This window comes from Bufo bufo, chromosome 5 (assembly GCF_905171765.1).
Source record: "Bufo bufo chromosome 5, aBufBuf1.1, whole genome shotgun sequence".
In the NCBI taxonomy this organism is placed as follows: domain Eukaryota; kingdom Metazoa; phylum Chordata; class Amphibia; order Anura; family Bufonidae; genus Bufo; species Bufo bufo.
Window position 1 is genome coordinate 549780259 of NC_053393.1, and position 16382 is coordinate 549796640.

The 16382-nt window shown below is 47.6% G+C and overlaps 1 protein-coding gene across 1 annotated transcript in view; it reads left to right on the forward strand.

The window, feature by feature from the left end:
- LOC121000802 (unconventional myosin-Ig-like) overlaps nucleotides 1-14330 on the forward strand; it is a 251040-nt gene extending 236710 nt beyond the window's left edge. The window contains exon 22 of the mRNA XM_040431450.1: nucleotides 14071-14330. Coding sequence (XP_040287384.1) covers nucleotides 14071-14227 — 157 coding nt within the window. The 3' untranslated portion in view covers nucleotides 14228-14330. The remainder of the gene's footprint in view (nucleotides 1-14070) is intronic.
- The last annotated feature ends 2052 nt before the right edge of the window (nucleotides 14331-16382 follow it).

Here is a 16382-nt window from a genome sequence, read left to right on the forward strand (position 1 = left end):
TAGGGCACCAAAGCAGAATCAGTTTAGGATCCAGCTTAACCTGCTTAGCACACACCTCATTTATCAGAGCTTCTATACTGGTCCAGAACGCTTTAATCTTTTCACAGTGCCACCAAATGTGTGACAGAGAGCCTACGTCTTTTCTACACCTCCAGCACTCACTTGGGAAATCTGCATTAAGCCTATGCAAGAACTCCGGGGACTTGTACCATCTCGTGAGCAGCTTATACGAGTTTTCTTGTACCTTAATACAGCGGCTAAAGCCGTGAGAGTGTGTAAGGACAAAAGCCCTTTCCGGGTCTGTAAGGTGGATGGACAATTCCCTTTCCCATGAAGAAAGGAAATGTAGCTCAGGAGGGGAGGCTGAGAGTAACTCCTTATATATAGTAGACAGCGGTTTAGGGATCCTATGGGCATCTGATAGTCTCTTAGACAGCCAAGAGGGGGTTCCAGAGGTGGTGGGGGGTGGTAGCTTAATCATCTTAATTTCCTTCTGCAGGGCAAAACTCTGTAGGAAGGAAGCTTTTTTGACTTTAGGGTCATTCAAGACCGTGGACCAATCCAGGGACCCATCCGGGGACCTAATCTCACTTAAAGGGATCTCGGCCAAAAGAGGCCAGATACCTGAGGGCTTCTCGGCTTCCGGATGGACATAAAACTGTAAAGAGGAAAGCGGAGTACCCGGTATGGGAAACTCAAGTGTTCTATCCTTAAACTGCTTGGCCCACTCAACAAACATACCCTTCCATAGGAGTGGCAAAGAGGAACCACCCGGAGAACAAGGGGACAGCCCCCAGAGAATCCGCTTCATTCTAGTGGAGAGCAGAGAGCGCTCAAGACACACATATGGAGCACTATAAGTGCTATTGAGGAGGGATAGACCTCTAAATAGTTGAAAGGCCACATAGTAGGAACGTATGTCGGGCAGACCAAAGCCGCCAAACCTCCTCTCTCTGGTCAGCACCGAATAAGCAATTCTGGAGGGTTTACTTCCCCACAAAAAGAGGGAGAAAACTCTGCGGATGTCTACAAAAAATGAGTGCGGCAGCCAGATAGGCAACACCTGCAGAAGGTACAAAAATTTAGGAGCTATAAAGGTCTTGAGGTAGTTCCTCTTGCCACACCAGGAAATAAACGGCAGTCTAATAGAGTGCAGCTGCCTCCTAACTGAGGACAATAAGGGGGCATAATTCAGAGCAAATAAGTCCTTCGCCTGAGCCGGGACGTGCACTCCCAGAAATACTATGTCTTTTGTAGCCCAGTGAAAGGGGGTAGTAATCTGAAGGGCCTCTTTAACCGATTCTGGACAAGTAACGTTTAGGGCCATTGACTTGCTATAGTTGATTTTAAAGTTTGACACATAGCCAAACTCCTCAAAAAGAGACAAAAGCCTAGGGAAGGATGTTTCGGGATTGGAGGTCATGATAAGTAGGTCATCTGCAAATGCGGCTGTCAAGTGGGTCCGAGAATCAATGGTCAAGCCCCTAACCGCAGGATCCTGCCGGATCTTACACAGCAAAGTCTCCATCACTATGACAAACAGAGATGGGGAGAGAGGACATCCCTGCCTCGTCCCATTGGATATGGAAAAGGAGGGAGAAAGCGTACCATTTATTTTGAGTTTGGCGGACGGGGCTGAGTACAGAGTGAAGATCGCAGATATAAACGAATCTGGGAAACCAAACCTCGACAGGGCCCGCAACATATAATGCCAACCGACCCTGTCGAAGGCCTTCTCCGCGTCCGTGCTCAGCAAAGCCAGAGGCGTAGAGGAGCTTCTAGCCCAATCCATAAGGTGGAGCAAACGTATCGTGTTTTCACAGCCCTGTCTGCCACGCACAAACCCCACTTGCTCGCTATCAATAAGATCCGGCAGGATCAGCTGTATTCGCTGCGCCAGAATCTTGGCCCACCACTTGACATCCGCATTCAGCAGTGAAATCGGGCGATAACTGCCACAGTGGAGGGGGTCTTTGTTTTCTTTATGGATTATAGTTATGTGGGCCTCTAACGTTTGGGGGGGTAGAGAACCTCCAGACAGGAGGAAATTACAGAGTGCCTGAAAATGAGGAGTCAAAACGTCTTTGAAGGTCTTGTAATACGATATAGGGAGTCCATCCGGGCCTGGACTTTTACCTGAAGGAATGGAGGAAAGGACCTTGCCAATTTCCTCTCTTGATACAGGGGCGACTAGTTGGGAAGCTTGTAGGGGACTAACAGAGGGCAGCTTCAGAGTGGACAGGAACTCATCTGTGGCTTGCTCAATAGAGGCTGAACCAGGACGGTCTGGAGTGGGGAGGTTATATAGATCCGCATAAAAAGCACTAAACGCTTTTGCTATATCGTGAGTCGACTTGTGCTTATTGCCTTTCGCATCTAGAATAGCAGGGATAAATGAATCCGCGTGGCGTTGCTTAGCCATGGCAGACATCAGTTTATTCCCTTTGTTCCCATGAGCATAAGCTTTAAACCTGGAGCGGAATATAAGTTTCGCTGATTTGGCGTTGAGCAAGTTTTTCAGTCCCGTCCTGGCCTCCGCTAATTCAGCAGCCACAGCCTGAGCCTGGGTTTGCTTATGGGTCAGTTCAAGACTCGCTATGCGGGACAACAGGTCGTCTACAGCCTTGGAGCGCAACTTTTTAACATGCGAGCCCAGGGAAATTAATTCTCCTCTAACCACCGCCTTATGAGTCTCCCACAAGATGGAGGGAGAGGGAGGAGGGTCGCCCACAGCATTAAGAGAGAAGAATTCAGACATAATCCGGGAGATTCTAGCTGCATTGGTAGGGTCGGAGATCAATGTGTCGTTAAGACGCCATATTCTCTCTCGTTTAGGAAGAGCTGTCATAGACACTCGGAGAAATACTGGGGCGTGATCAGAAAGCGTAATGTTCCCAATCCTCGTGTCTACCACCTGAGAAATATGGGGGGAGGATAAAAACAAGTAGTCCAACCTATGGAAGGATTTTTTAGCGTTTGAATAAAACGTATAATCCCTACCAGAGGGATGCATAGTGCGCCACACATCAATAACCCGCAACTTCTTCAGCGCAGTCTTCAGACGTCGCAGAAGTTTGTGGGATAACTCAGATCTCTGAGAGGACGAGTCAAGGTCAGGCTCCATAGTCACATTAAAGTCACCTCCTAATATAAGCATGCCCTCACTAAAAGCCCGTAATTGCTCAAGAGTCCGAACGAGCCAGGGGATCTGACCCCTATTAGGGGCATATAAATTAGCCAGGGTAACAGGCGCGTCAGCGATGTGCCCCCTAACGAATAAGAAGCGACCATCAGTGTCCGCAAGGACAGCGGAGTGTTTGAAGGGTAGGCGCTTGTGGACGGCCACGCTGACACCCCTGCTAGCCGAGGCAAAAGAGCTATGAAACCATTGTGGGAATGCGTTTTGGGACAATTTCGGGATCTTCCCTGATTTAAAATGAGTTTCTTGGAGGAATACAACGGAGGCTTCATCTTTCAGTAACAAAGAGAGCACCTGAGACCGCTTACATGGCTCGTTCAGACCCTTGGCATTCAGTGAGGCAACTACAACAGAGGCCATAGTGAAGACAGAGGAGGCCTGTCGGCCCAGAGCAAGAGGACATCCAGTCTGGAAAGCCACGGACGGAGTAAGGAGAAGAAAGGGAGGAAGGAGGACAAAGGGAAAGTCAAAAGAAAAATAAAAGACATAACAAATGAGACAGTAACACAACCCAAATAACAAAGAATGTCTCCCCATGGACAGGGAGCGCGTGACCCCACCCAGCATCTGATATGATGGAGATCCTTTTTCATAGCGGCGGACAGCCGGGATCTATCAGAGGGGGGCTCCTGTGGGGCCACCGGGGGTGAGGGAGAGGACATAATCAGTAACATAACTGACAACAGTGCAGACATATAACCCCCGCATAACTAACAGTGCGTTCAGTGCTCTAATGCACAGCTCGTAACCTGCATCTCATGCAGGCAAGGTAGTAAAGCATAGGGTCAGGCCCAAAACCCATGAGAACGGGGCAGTGGGCCAAGACCTAAAATAAGTCCAAAACCAATGGACAAACGATGAAGATTCAGCTCAGACAGAGCCAGACAGAGTTCCTACGTCCTGGGACCCAGCAAAGTCACAGAACATTGAACTCAGTGAAGAGTGAACAAAAGCGCCTTCAGCGCCTCCCGGAACAGAGTCAGGTAACAGGTGCTTGCGACCGGCCTTTTCCTTGTTTCCCAGCTCTGGAAGGTGAAACTTGCTGCCACGAATCTATACCCGGAGGGGTAGGCAGGGGATCCCCTTGATCAGCCGGCATCCACGAGGGAACTGTGATGGGTTCAATCCCAAGAGGGCCCCAAATAGCTTTCAGGTCACCCGGGGTCCGCACCGTATACTGCCTCCCGTTTTTCAAGATGGCCAGACCGAAGGGATAGAGCCATCGGAATGGCGTAGCTGTGGCTTTAAGGGCCCCTAGGAGCGGCTTCACGATGCGCCTCTTGGCTAAGGTGGAGGGGGCCAGATCCTGAAAGAATAGGACTGGGGTCTCACCATACATGATGCGGTCGGCCTCCCTTCCCGCCTTGAGCAGTGCAGCAGTGTCCACGTAGCTTAATATGCCGCAAACAACATCCCGCGGCGGCTCACCAGGTTTTGGCTTGGGCCTTAAGGCCCTGTGGATGCGCTCGATCACAATCGGAGCTGCTCTCTCAGCTCCCAGCAGGGAGGAGAAAATTTCGCATGCGACTGAATGAAGCGCGTCAATCGCAATATTTTCGGGTAGGCCGCGGATGCGAATATTTCGCCGCCGGCTCCGGTTCTCCTGATCCTCTATGCGCATCAGCGCGTCGTTTAGCAAGTCTCTGTGGGTTTGCAGGGCTGCACGGGTCTTACCCTCATGCACCAGGATGGCTTCCTGTGCTAGCTCCAGGGACTCCACACGATTCCCAATCTGCCGCAGGTCTCCTTTTATCTCCTCCAAGTCCTTTTTAAGAGGTGCAAGAGCAGATTCCAGGATGTCCCTGAGATCTGTTTTGGAGAGTGAGGAGCTTGTTCGCAGTGGTCTGCAATCTGATACATCAGAAGTGCTTCCTGCCTCTGAACCTTCCTCTGCTTCTGAGAGCTGCCGCGCCCTCCTGGTTGTTGTAGCAGCAGCAGGAGTCCTGGACTGTTTCTTGAGGTATTTATCCATCTCCGGTTGCCTGGAACGGGCCCCTGTCGGCTCTGGTGTCTCAGGGTGTCGATCCTTGCCTGATTTCCCCATTGGCACTGAGTAAATAGCTAATAAAAGGGGCTATAATAGCTGCCAGGGAGAGGAGCTCAGGAACAAGCAACCATTCAGCTCCAAGGTCAGGCTCCGCCCCCCTATAGTAGTTATATTCTTGTACATAGGAGCAGTATTATAGTAGTTATATTCTTGTACATAGGAGGCAGTATTATTGTAGTTATATTCTTGTACATAGGAACAGTATTATAGTAGTTATATTCTTGTACATAAGAGCAGTATTATAGTAGTTATATTCTTGAACATAGAGGAGGCAGTATTATAGTAGTTATATTCTTGTACATAGGAGCAGTATTATAGTAGTTATATTCTTGTACATAAGAGCAGTATTATAGTAGTTATATTCATGTACATAGGAGCAGTATTATAGTAGTTATATTCTTGTACATAGGAGGCAGTATTATAGTAGTTATATTCTTGTACATAGGAGGCAGTATTATAGTAGTTATATTCTTGAACATAGAGGAGGCAGTATTATAGTAGTTATATTCTTGTACATAGGAGCAGTATTATAGTAGTTATATTCTTGTACATAAGAGCAGTATTATAGTAGTTATATTCTTGTACATAGGAGGCAGTATTATAGCAGTTATATTCTTGTACATAGGAGCAGTATTATAGTAGTTATATTCTTGTACATAGGAGGCAGTATTATAGTAGTTATATTCTTGTACATAGGAGCAGTATTATAGTAGTTATATTCTTGTACATAGGAGGCAGTATTATAGTAGTTATATTCTTGTACATAGGAGCAGTATTATAGTAGTTATATTCTTGTACATAGGAGCAGTATTATAGTAGTTGTATTCTTGTACATAGGAGGCAGTATTATAGTAGTTATATTCTTGTACATAGGAGCAGTATTATAGTAGTTATAGTCTTGTACATAGGAGCAGTATTATAGTAGTTATATTCCTGTACATAGGAGCAGTATTATAGTAGTTATATTCTTGTACATAGGAGCAGTATTATAGTAGTTATATTCTTGTACATAGGAGCAGTATTATAGTAGTTATATTACTGTACATAGGAGCAGTATTATAGTAGTTATATTCTTGTACATAGGAGCAGTATTATAGTAGTTATATTCTTGTACATAGGAGCAGTATTATAGTAGTTATATTCTTGTACATAGGAGGCAGTATTATAGTAGTTATATTCTTGTACATAGGAGCAGCATTATAGTAGTTATATTCTTGTACATAGGAGCAGTATTATAGTAGTTATATTCTTGTACATAGGAGCAGTATTATAGTAGTTATCAGGGCCGCTGATAGGCCAGTACAGCTGGCCCAGTTGTACCGGGCCCGGCTGGCAGGGGGGCCCGGGCTGCCGACTCTAAAGGTTAAAGGGGCGGGGACTGAGTCAGTGACGTCACGGGGAAGCCTCTCTGGGCGGCGCTGTTCGGCTGGTGCGCTGGAGGCCTCCTGCTGCAGTGTTGTTGTGCCCAGTGGCGTACCTACAATAGAGGCAGACCACGCGGCTGCTATGGGGCCCGTGAAGGGGGGGGGGCCTGGAGTGGATGGAAGGCCCCGCCCCTAATTACACTGACATAGCTGCTGTGGCTCCACTATCACTTCTCCCTATCTGGGGCTCAGACGGGCCCTGCTTCCCCTGTGCTCAGGGCCCCCCTCCCCTTACATATTTTATCAATCTTCCTGCCGGCTCCTGCAGTGACAGACAGTGCCCAGCCAGCCTATGCCAGTGCGCTTTCCTCTGTCTGTCTGCTGGGTGTTGAACCGGCCAATCAGCATTTAGCAGCGTTAATAGCCTGCTGCTGATTGGCTAGCCTAGCTCAGTAGACAGAGACAGGACTGAGCGGGCGGGATGCTAGACTTGTCTTCCACTGCGCTGCCTGCCCGGCTCAGTTAACTCCAATCCCCAGAGACTAGTAATGTCTCCAGAGAGCGTGCCCTGCAGGCTGCACAGCTACGGACAATGTAAGTAGTGTGCACTGCATCTGTGCACCGTCAACAGTTAAAAAAAAGTTAATGGGGAAGTGTGGGGGAGGGGCGAATGGTTAGTGTGAGGGGGCAGCAGCAAGCAGAGTTCGAGGGGAGGGGGGGCACACTGCCCTCTACATAATCTTATCATATACAGAACAATGTGCCTCAAGCAGCCCCCCCCCCCCATTAACACTGCTTGCTGTTGATGCTTATATAGACAACGATGCCCTAGCAGCTCCCCCCCCCCCCAGGGCCGTCTTTTCGAATGGGCACGCTGGGCAGTTGCCCGGGGGCCCCACTTGCCTGGGGGCCCGCCTGCCCAGTGAACCCACCAGCCAACTTCCCAACCGTCATTTAGCAGCGTTGCCGCCAGGGCCGTCTTTACCAAGGGGCAAAAGGGGTAGCTGCCCTGGGCCCAGTTGCTCCTGGGGGGGCCCAAGGCAGCTGCCTCTTGAGCCCTGCTAGCTACTGCCCCGGGTGTCAGGCTGTCGGCTACACAGGCATCATGATCGTACTGTGTTAATGATCTTAATTCTAGGACCTTAATGAGTTTTGATCTAGGACCTTAATGACATCATTACCATGTGACCAGTAACCTAGCAATTACTGGTCACATGGCTATGAAGTCATCACAGGTCCTATCAGGAGTGTTGCAGAAGTTAACTGTGGAGCTTTTCTGTGTAAAGATTACATCAGAAAAAGGTGACATGGGGTTGTTATTTTAATATACTGTAAACTACTGTATAGTGGGGTGCTGTGTACTGTGTGGGGGGCTGTATACTGTGTGGGGGCCTGTATACTGTGTGGTGGGCTGTATATTGTGTGGTGGGCTATATATTGTGTAATGGGCTGTATATTGTGTGGTGGGCTGTATACTGTGTGTGGGGGGGGGGGTGTGGCCTGTATACTGTGTGGTGGGCTGTATAGTGTGGGGGGCCTGTATAGTGTGGGGGGCCTGTATAGTGTGGGGGGGGCTGTATAGTGTGGGGGGGGGCTGTATAGTGGGGGGAGTGCTATACTGCTGTACTGTATAGTGTGGGGGGCTGTGTATAGTGTGGGGGGCCTGTATAGTGTGGGGGGCCTGTATAGTGTGGGGGGGGGGGGCTGTATAGTGGGGGGAGTGCTATACTGCTGTACTGTATAGTGTGGGGGGCTGTATACTGTGTGGTGGGCTGTATAGTGTGGGGGGCCTGTATAGTGTGGGGGGCCTGTATAGTGTGGGGGGCCTGTATAGTGTGGGGGGGGGGGCTGTATAGTGGGGGGAGTGCTATACTGCTGTACTGTATAGTGTGGGGGGCTGTATACTGTGGGTGCGGTATAGTGTAGAGTGCTGTACTGTATAGTGTGGGGGGCTGTATCGTGTATAGTTTGGGGTGCTGTATACAGTGAGGTGCTGTATAGTGTGGGGGTCTATACTGCTCTACTATATACTGTGGGGTACTGTATAGTGTGGGGTGCTAAACTGCATACTGTGTGGTGCTGTATACTATAGGGTGCTATACTGCATACTGTGTGGTGCTGTATACTATAGGGTGCTATACTGCATACTGTGTGGTGCTGTATACTATAGGGTGCTATACTGCATACTGTGTGGTGCTGTATACTATAGGGTGCTATACTGCATACTGTGTGGTGCTGTATACTATAGGGTGCTATACTGCATACTGTGTGGTGCTGTATACTATAGGGTGCTATACTGCATACTGTGTGGTGCTGTATACTATAGGGTGCTATACTGCATACTGTGTGGTGCTGTATACTATAGGGTGCTATACTGCATACTGTGTGGTGCTGTATACTATAGGGTGCTATACTGCATACTGTGTGGTGCTGTATACTATAGGGTGCTATACTGCATACTGTGTGGTGCTGTATACTATAGGGTGCTATACTGCATACTGTGTGGTGCTGTATACTATAGGGTGCTATACTGCATACTGTGTGGTGCTGTATACTATAGGGTGCTATACTGCATACTGTGTGGTGCTGTATACTATAGGGTGCTATACTGCATACTTGGGGGTTTACATCCACTTTAATCATACAACTAAAAAAACGAAATAAATATAGATATATATATAAATGTACACACACTCTGGTGCTGGTGGGTAATGCTGGTGTGGGTACTGCTGGTGCTGGTGGGTATTAATGTTGGAGTGGCGTGATTTTGTTGAAAGTACCAATAAATATCGCCTTATTGATAATTTGCATTTTTATTCTAGTGCGTGATTGTGTAGACAGGGCCCCAGTGCACTGTATTGCCCGGGGGCCTATAATGCTCTTAAGATGGCACTGCCCCCCCCCCCCCCCCCCCTTACAGTGAACTCTGTCACATTAGCATTAAGAAGAGTTCATGGAGGGGGGGTGTTGTGCAGAGTGGGCACAAGCAGGAGGAACGATGCTATGCAAGCTCCTGCCTTGCCCTCCTTCAGCTCTACTGGCATATAAATCGCTCTTCCTGCCTGTGCCCACTGTGCCAGGCTTTAGCAGACAGGCAGGGAGAGTGATGTGTGCTGTACATCGCTCGCTGCAGCCCTAGTGAAATCTGTACTTCTGTACACCACTGTCATATCAGCGGTGTACGAAAGTATGGATTATTAAGCACTATAGGCACTTGAATTTCAGGTGCCTGTTTCTCATACAAAAAAAATAAAAAATCTTAGAAAAAGTCATTTAGGCTACTTTCACACTTGCGGCAGGACGGATCAGACAGGCTGTTCACCATGTCGGATCCGTCCTGCGGCTATTTCGCCTGACCGCCGCTCCGTCCCCATTGACTATAATAGGGACGTGGGCGGTATGTGTCATCCACAGATCCCCCTCTATAACAGTGCCATCCACAGATCCCCCCATAACAGTGCCATCCACAGATCCCCTCCATAACAGTGCCATCCACAGATCCCCTCCATAACAGTGCCATCCACAGATCCCCTCCATAAAAGTGCCATTCACAGATCCCCTCCATAACAGTGCCATTCACAGATCCCCTCCATAACAGTGCCATTCACAGATCCCCTCCATAACAGTGCCATTCACAGATCCCCTCCATAACAGCGCCATTCACAGACGACCCCCCAGCGCCATAAATATCACTTGTAGACAAATCTGCATGTTGTTTCAAGGCGGCGTCTGGGGAGGGGCCAGGGGTGTGGCTGAAGGAGGGATCAGGGGGTGGAGCTGAAGGGGGCCCCGTCATGTATGCTGTACGGGGCCCCATGATTTCTATCAGCGGCCCTGGTAGTTATATTCTTGTACATAGGAGCAGTATTATAGTAGTTATATTCTTGTACATAGGAGCAGTATTATAGTAGTTATATTCTTGTACATAGGAGCAGTATTATAGTAGTTATATTCTTGTACATAGGAGGCAGTATTATAGTAGTTATATTCTTGTACATAGGAGCAGTATTATAGTAGTTATATTCTTGTACATAGGAGCAGTATTATAGTAGTTATATTCTTGTACATAGGAGGCAGTATTATAGTAGTTATATTCTTGTACATAGGAGCAGTATTATAGTAGTTATATTCTTGTACATAGGAGCAGTATTATAGTAGTTATATTCCTGTACATAGGAGCAGTATTATAGTAGTTATATTCTTGTACATAGGAGGCAGTATTATAGTAGTTATATTCTTGTACATAGGAGCAGTATTATAGTAGTTATATTCTTGTACATAGGAGCAGTATTATAGTAGTTATATTCTTGTACATAGGAGCAGTATTATAGTAGTTATATTCTTGTACATAGAGGGCAGTATTATAGTAGTTATATTCTTGTACATAGGAGCAGTATTATAGTAGTTATATTCTTGTACATAGGAGGCAGTATTATAGCAGTTATATTCTTGTACATAGGAGGCAGTATTATAGTAGTTATATTCTTGTACATAGGAGCAGTATTATAGTAGTTATATTCTTGTACATAGGAGCAGTATTATAGTAGTTATATTCTTGTACATAGGAGCAGTATTATAGTATGTTATGGGATGCCATTGTCACACTCGCCCCGTCCTCCATGCATCATGCACTCACCATCCAAGTGACCCCTTATTTTCAGGCAGTATTAGGCCTCATGCACACGAACATATATTCTTTTCGTATCCGTTTTTTTGCGGACCGCATACGGAACAATTCATTTCAATGGGTCCACAAAATAAACCGAATTTACTCCTTGTGCATTAAATTTCCGTATGTCCGTATGGCAAATAAATAGAACATGTCCTATTATTCTCCGCATTACGGATACGGAAAGTACTGTTCTATCAGGGGTCAGCTGTTCTGAATGCACACGGACGTCATCGGTATTTTTTTGCGGACTGCAAAATACATACGGTCGTGTGCATGAAGCCTTAGTATTAGCAGCAGCCGGGGCACCGCGCCCCAGATCTGTCGGTGTGCTATAAATATTTCACATGAGAAGTGGCAGATCTGCGGGAGTGACGGCCACCTTCCTCGTATTTTATACTTTTTATTTTTTTTGTCTAAGTATTATTAACCCTTTCATTGACGGAGGTGTTTGTGTGTATGCACAATGCTGGAAACATCATCAGAGGAAGAACTGTGATATAGAGCAGTGGTCTGCAGTCTCTGGCTCTCAAACACTGTGGTACTAAAAGTCCCAGCAAGCTGTGATGGCTGTAAATGTTCTTGTTTATCTGAATGCCTAATAATTTCAAGATCTCTGCTTGGTGTCAGCGAATAGGAACTTTCATGTTTACAAAAGACTGAACACTTTTACAGACAGATCTCCCTGCTATTCTGATACTTTGTTACAGTGTATCAGTCTGTTCAGATTTTATAGGATTCTCTCCAGCCGCGAGAATTATAAGCGTTTGTTCAGACGGTGGAAAATACAGACTGGAAAAACCGAATGTGTATGTGGAGCGGAATCCGCCGTGGATTTCTGACGCAGATTTGTAGTATGAATGCTGTGGATCCGACCGCGGATTAGCCCTATTCAGTGGGGCATTACCACGCGTGGACAGCCGGCATGGTTTCCGTAGAAAAAACTGTCCTTTCTTGATGGTCATATGAAGGGCAGAGAGGATTCCCATCGCTGAATAGATGCGGATTTCAGTATGGAATACGCACTGGAATCCATGTGGAGATGACACCAAGTCACCAGGACAAGGATTTCGCCTTGAGTAAATGACCCCGGTATTTACCCGAGGGTCGCGGATCTTCTCGTTGTACGGTTTTGCAGCAGGGACTTACGCGCTTTGGTCCCTCGTGTGAGATTAGTCAGCGCTGGCTCGGCTCCTTGCTGCAGCTTGTTATAAATAGTACATTCTCTAATGTAATCAATTAAAGTCAATTAGCAGGCGGTGGCACGCAGCCCCCGGGCACACAGATCACTATCTGCTCCATGCGTCCAGGTCACCCCCGGGGGCACAGGATGTGAGGTCCTGGCACAGTTCTCAGGGGGTGCGGGCTCTGTGTCACATCTCATCCTCTATGTATAACAATGAGCCCTTGTGACACCCAGCAGAATCACCGAAGGGTTAACACATCCCGTCGTGTGATTCATGCTAACCAGTGGGCATTGTGCGCCGTTTAAAGGGCACCTCCACTCACTGCCGTGATACCAGCTGCACCCCCTGAACCCATACTGAGGAGGGGGCAGGACAGGACTGTTCTTCTATAAGATACTTCCTTACCTTCATTCAGTCTGGGGCCAGATGGTTTGCAGAGGTCGCATGTGCCCCCTGACCTCAAGGTCATGGGTCAGGGAAGGTCGTCCTCATGGTGCAGAGCAGGTGTTTAATCCAGTAGTGCAAAGGCTCAATTCTTACCAGTAGGGGGCGCTGCGTTTTACTGAACACTGTGGCCCTGTCCTTCTAGATCAGTGTGCCCGCCAACAGTCAGACCCCTGTCCACCAAAATACAACTCTGGTTATGGGGTCCGTCCCTGACAATCATTATGGGGGCACTGTGGCTGACAATTATGGGGCCTCTAGTTATCATTATGGGGGCACTGTGGCTGACAATTATGGGGCCTCTAGTTATCATTATGGGGGCACTGTGGCTGACAATTATGGGGCCTCTAGTTATCATTATGGGGCACTGTGGCTGGCAATTATGGGGCCTCATGCTATCCTTATGGGGGCACTGTGGCTGGCAATTATGGGGCCTCTAGTTATCATTATGGGGCACTGTGGCTGGCAATTATGGGGCCTCATGCTATCCTTATGGGGGCACTGTGGCTGACAATTATGGGGCCTCTAGTTATCATTATGGGGGCACTGTGGCTGACAATTATGGGGCCTCTAGTGATCATTATGGGGCACTGTGGCTGTCAATTATGGGGCTTCATGCTATCCTTATGGGGGAACTGGCAATTATGGGGCCTCATGCTAGCCTTATGGGGGCACTGTGGCTGACACTATGGGACGATATGTTACAGGGGGACCTATAAAGAGTCCACAGATAAATGTGGGTGACGCCTGAGGAGACGCCGGTCATGATGCCGCCCCCCCCCTCCCCCCCCCCGGCAGGCACTAGAGGTGTCACTTGCTCATTAAAGGATATCATTGATGCCTCCCGACAGCCCCACTTGTGAGTGTCATGTCATGGGTCACATCTGTAAGAGAGTTTGAATATTTGGCATTACTTACCTTGTGCTACATCTTTGCTCTAGTCACATCCAGAGCTGCATTCACAGTTCAGCTGGATTTGCTCTCAGGCTTGCTCGGCGGCGGTGCACTGCAGGAAATGCAGTCAAATTCGGTTATTAAGTGTACAGTGCTGATTGATTTCACATAACAGCTGGAAGAATTGGGCAGCTTTGGATGTGACTGGAGTATAACCAGTGTGATTTTTACCTTTGGTGATGCCCATGTCTCTCTTCTTTCCCCAGAACAAATCAGGAGCTCTCAGTGAAAGTCAGTGACTGCGTCCAGATGAACGCCGGCGGCAGACGGCGACTGATCTCCGTGGAGAGGAGAACTGACATAGCGGAGCCGCATTTCCGCAGGGGCCGCACCGGGCTGGAGCTGCACTGGCCGAGCGTCTGATCCAGAACTGCCGAGAATTCTGCTTCTTCTATATATTTTATTACATTGCCTCTGCCCAAAGAATAAATGTTATGTGCACTGATGCAGTCTGCTCGGCATTACACTTTTTACAGCTGCAGTTTGTGCTTCAGAGCTGGTTTGTCTTTTAGAACTGAAGCATCCATATCAGCCGTTCTGGAGGAGGACAATGTCTGGTCCCCCATCTGGAGAGAAGTATAGACAGACCTTCTCTGCTCTCTCATCCTCCTCCTCCCACCGTCAGCTGTGTATGTGACCCCCGTATTCACCTTTCTGCCCCCCCTTCACTTACTTAATAAGGGAAGACAATCATAGGGAAGAAGCCCCACGTGACAGGATAAGTAATGTATGTACACAGTGACTGCACCAGCAGAATAGTGAGTGCAGCTCTGGAGTATAATACAGGATGTAACTCAGGATCAGTACAGGATAAGTAATGTATGTACAGAGTGACTGCACCAGCAGAATAGTGAGTGCAGCTCTGGAGTATAATACAGGATGTAACTCAGGATCAGTACAGGATAAGTAATGTATGTACAGAGTGACTGCACCAGCAGAATAGTGAGTGCAGCTCTGGAGTATAATACAGGATGTAACTCAGGATCAGTACAGGATAAGTAATGTATGTACACAGTGACTGCACCAGCAGAATAGTGAGTGCAGCTCTGGAGTATAATACAGGATGTAACTCAGGATCAGTACAGGATAGGTAATGTATGTACACAGTGACTGCACCAGCAGAATAGTGAGTGCAGCTCTGGAGTATAATACAGGATGTAACTCAGGATCAGTACAGGATAAGTAATGTATGTACACAGTGACTGCACCAGCAGAATAGTGAGTGCAGCTCTGGAGTATACTACAGGATGTAACTCAGGATCAGTACAGGATAAGTAATGTATGTACACACTGACTGCACCAGCAGAATAGTGAGTGCAGCTCTGGAGTATACTACAGGATGTAACTCCGGATCAGTACAGGATAAGTAATGTATGTACACACTGACTGCACCAGCAGAATAGTGAGTGCAGCTCTGGAATTTATTACTAGATGTAACCCAGGTAACGGTTCAGTGCAATGTGTGACAAAGGATGAAGCAGGAGAGGAGACATCGATATGAGATCAAGTCTTCCCTTATTGGACCTCCATGTGCCTTGGTTTTTCTCTTGATGACTTGTCCAGTCCTGTAGATAGGAGATGCTGTGACTAGAAATATGGGACAGCTTTACTCACTGCATAAAATGACCCAGATTTACTAACATATCTGTGCCAAAAATCTGCCTAAAAAATTGTCGCAAAATAGTGCATCTAAGTTTTCTACACTTTTTGTCTGACATGAATGACAAAGAGGTGTGGCTTAGTGTGAAGTGGGCGGGGCTTTACATGAAAAGAGGCAGAGCCTAAGATGCACCATTCTGGTGTAAAAATCAGAGTCAGAGAAAAATATCCATCCCAGCGCCAGGTTTATCCCCAGCCTGAGATAAACCTGGGGCAGGTGCAGACGCCCGGCTAAGCCTATGCCATCTATAGGATTAGATGGGCCCATGTGTGGACTGTATGGGCAGGTGACTGGCAGCGAGGACAGTATGGGCGATGTCTGTCTCTTCTCCCGTTCTGATGCTTAGTTCATGGTAGTAACTTCATCAGTTCTGCAGCAGACGGCTAATCCCAGCGCTACCTGCAGTGACCTGACTCCCAGCTGTCTTCTGAGGACGCCGCGGACTGGGACTACTCCCCCGCCACAGGCTCCACACAAACCAAGAACAGGAGAAACAGCGCCACCCTCTGGCTTACCAATTATAGCACAGGCTACATGATGAATCTGGATGCAGGATTGTGCAGTGAAGTGACTATTAAACAACGGTCAGGCCTAAAAGAAGACAGTAAGTAGCAGAGTCTGTCCGCCTGACTGAAATACTGAAAACCTGTCCTTATCTTAATAGCTTACTACATATGGATATATACAAAAACCACTAGAGAGAGCTCAGGAGACTACTGGATACAGATATATACAGCCACCACTAGAGGGAGCTCAGGAGATTACTGCATACACATAAAGTACAGACCAAAAGTTTGGACACCCCTTCTCATTCAAAGAGTTTTTTTTATTTTCATGACTATGCAGGCATCAAAACTA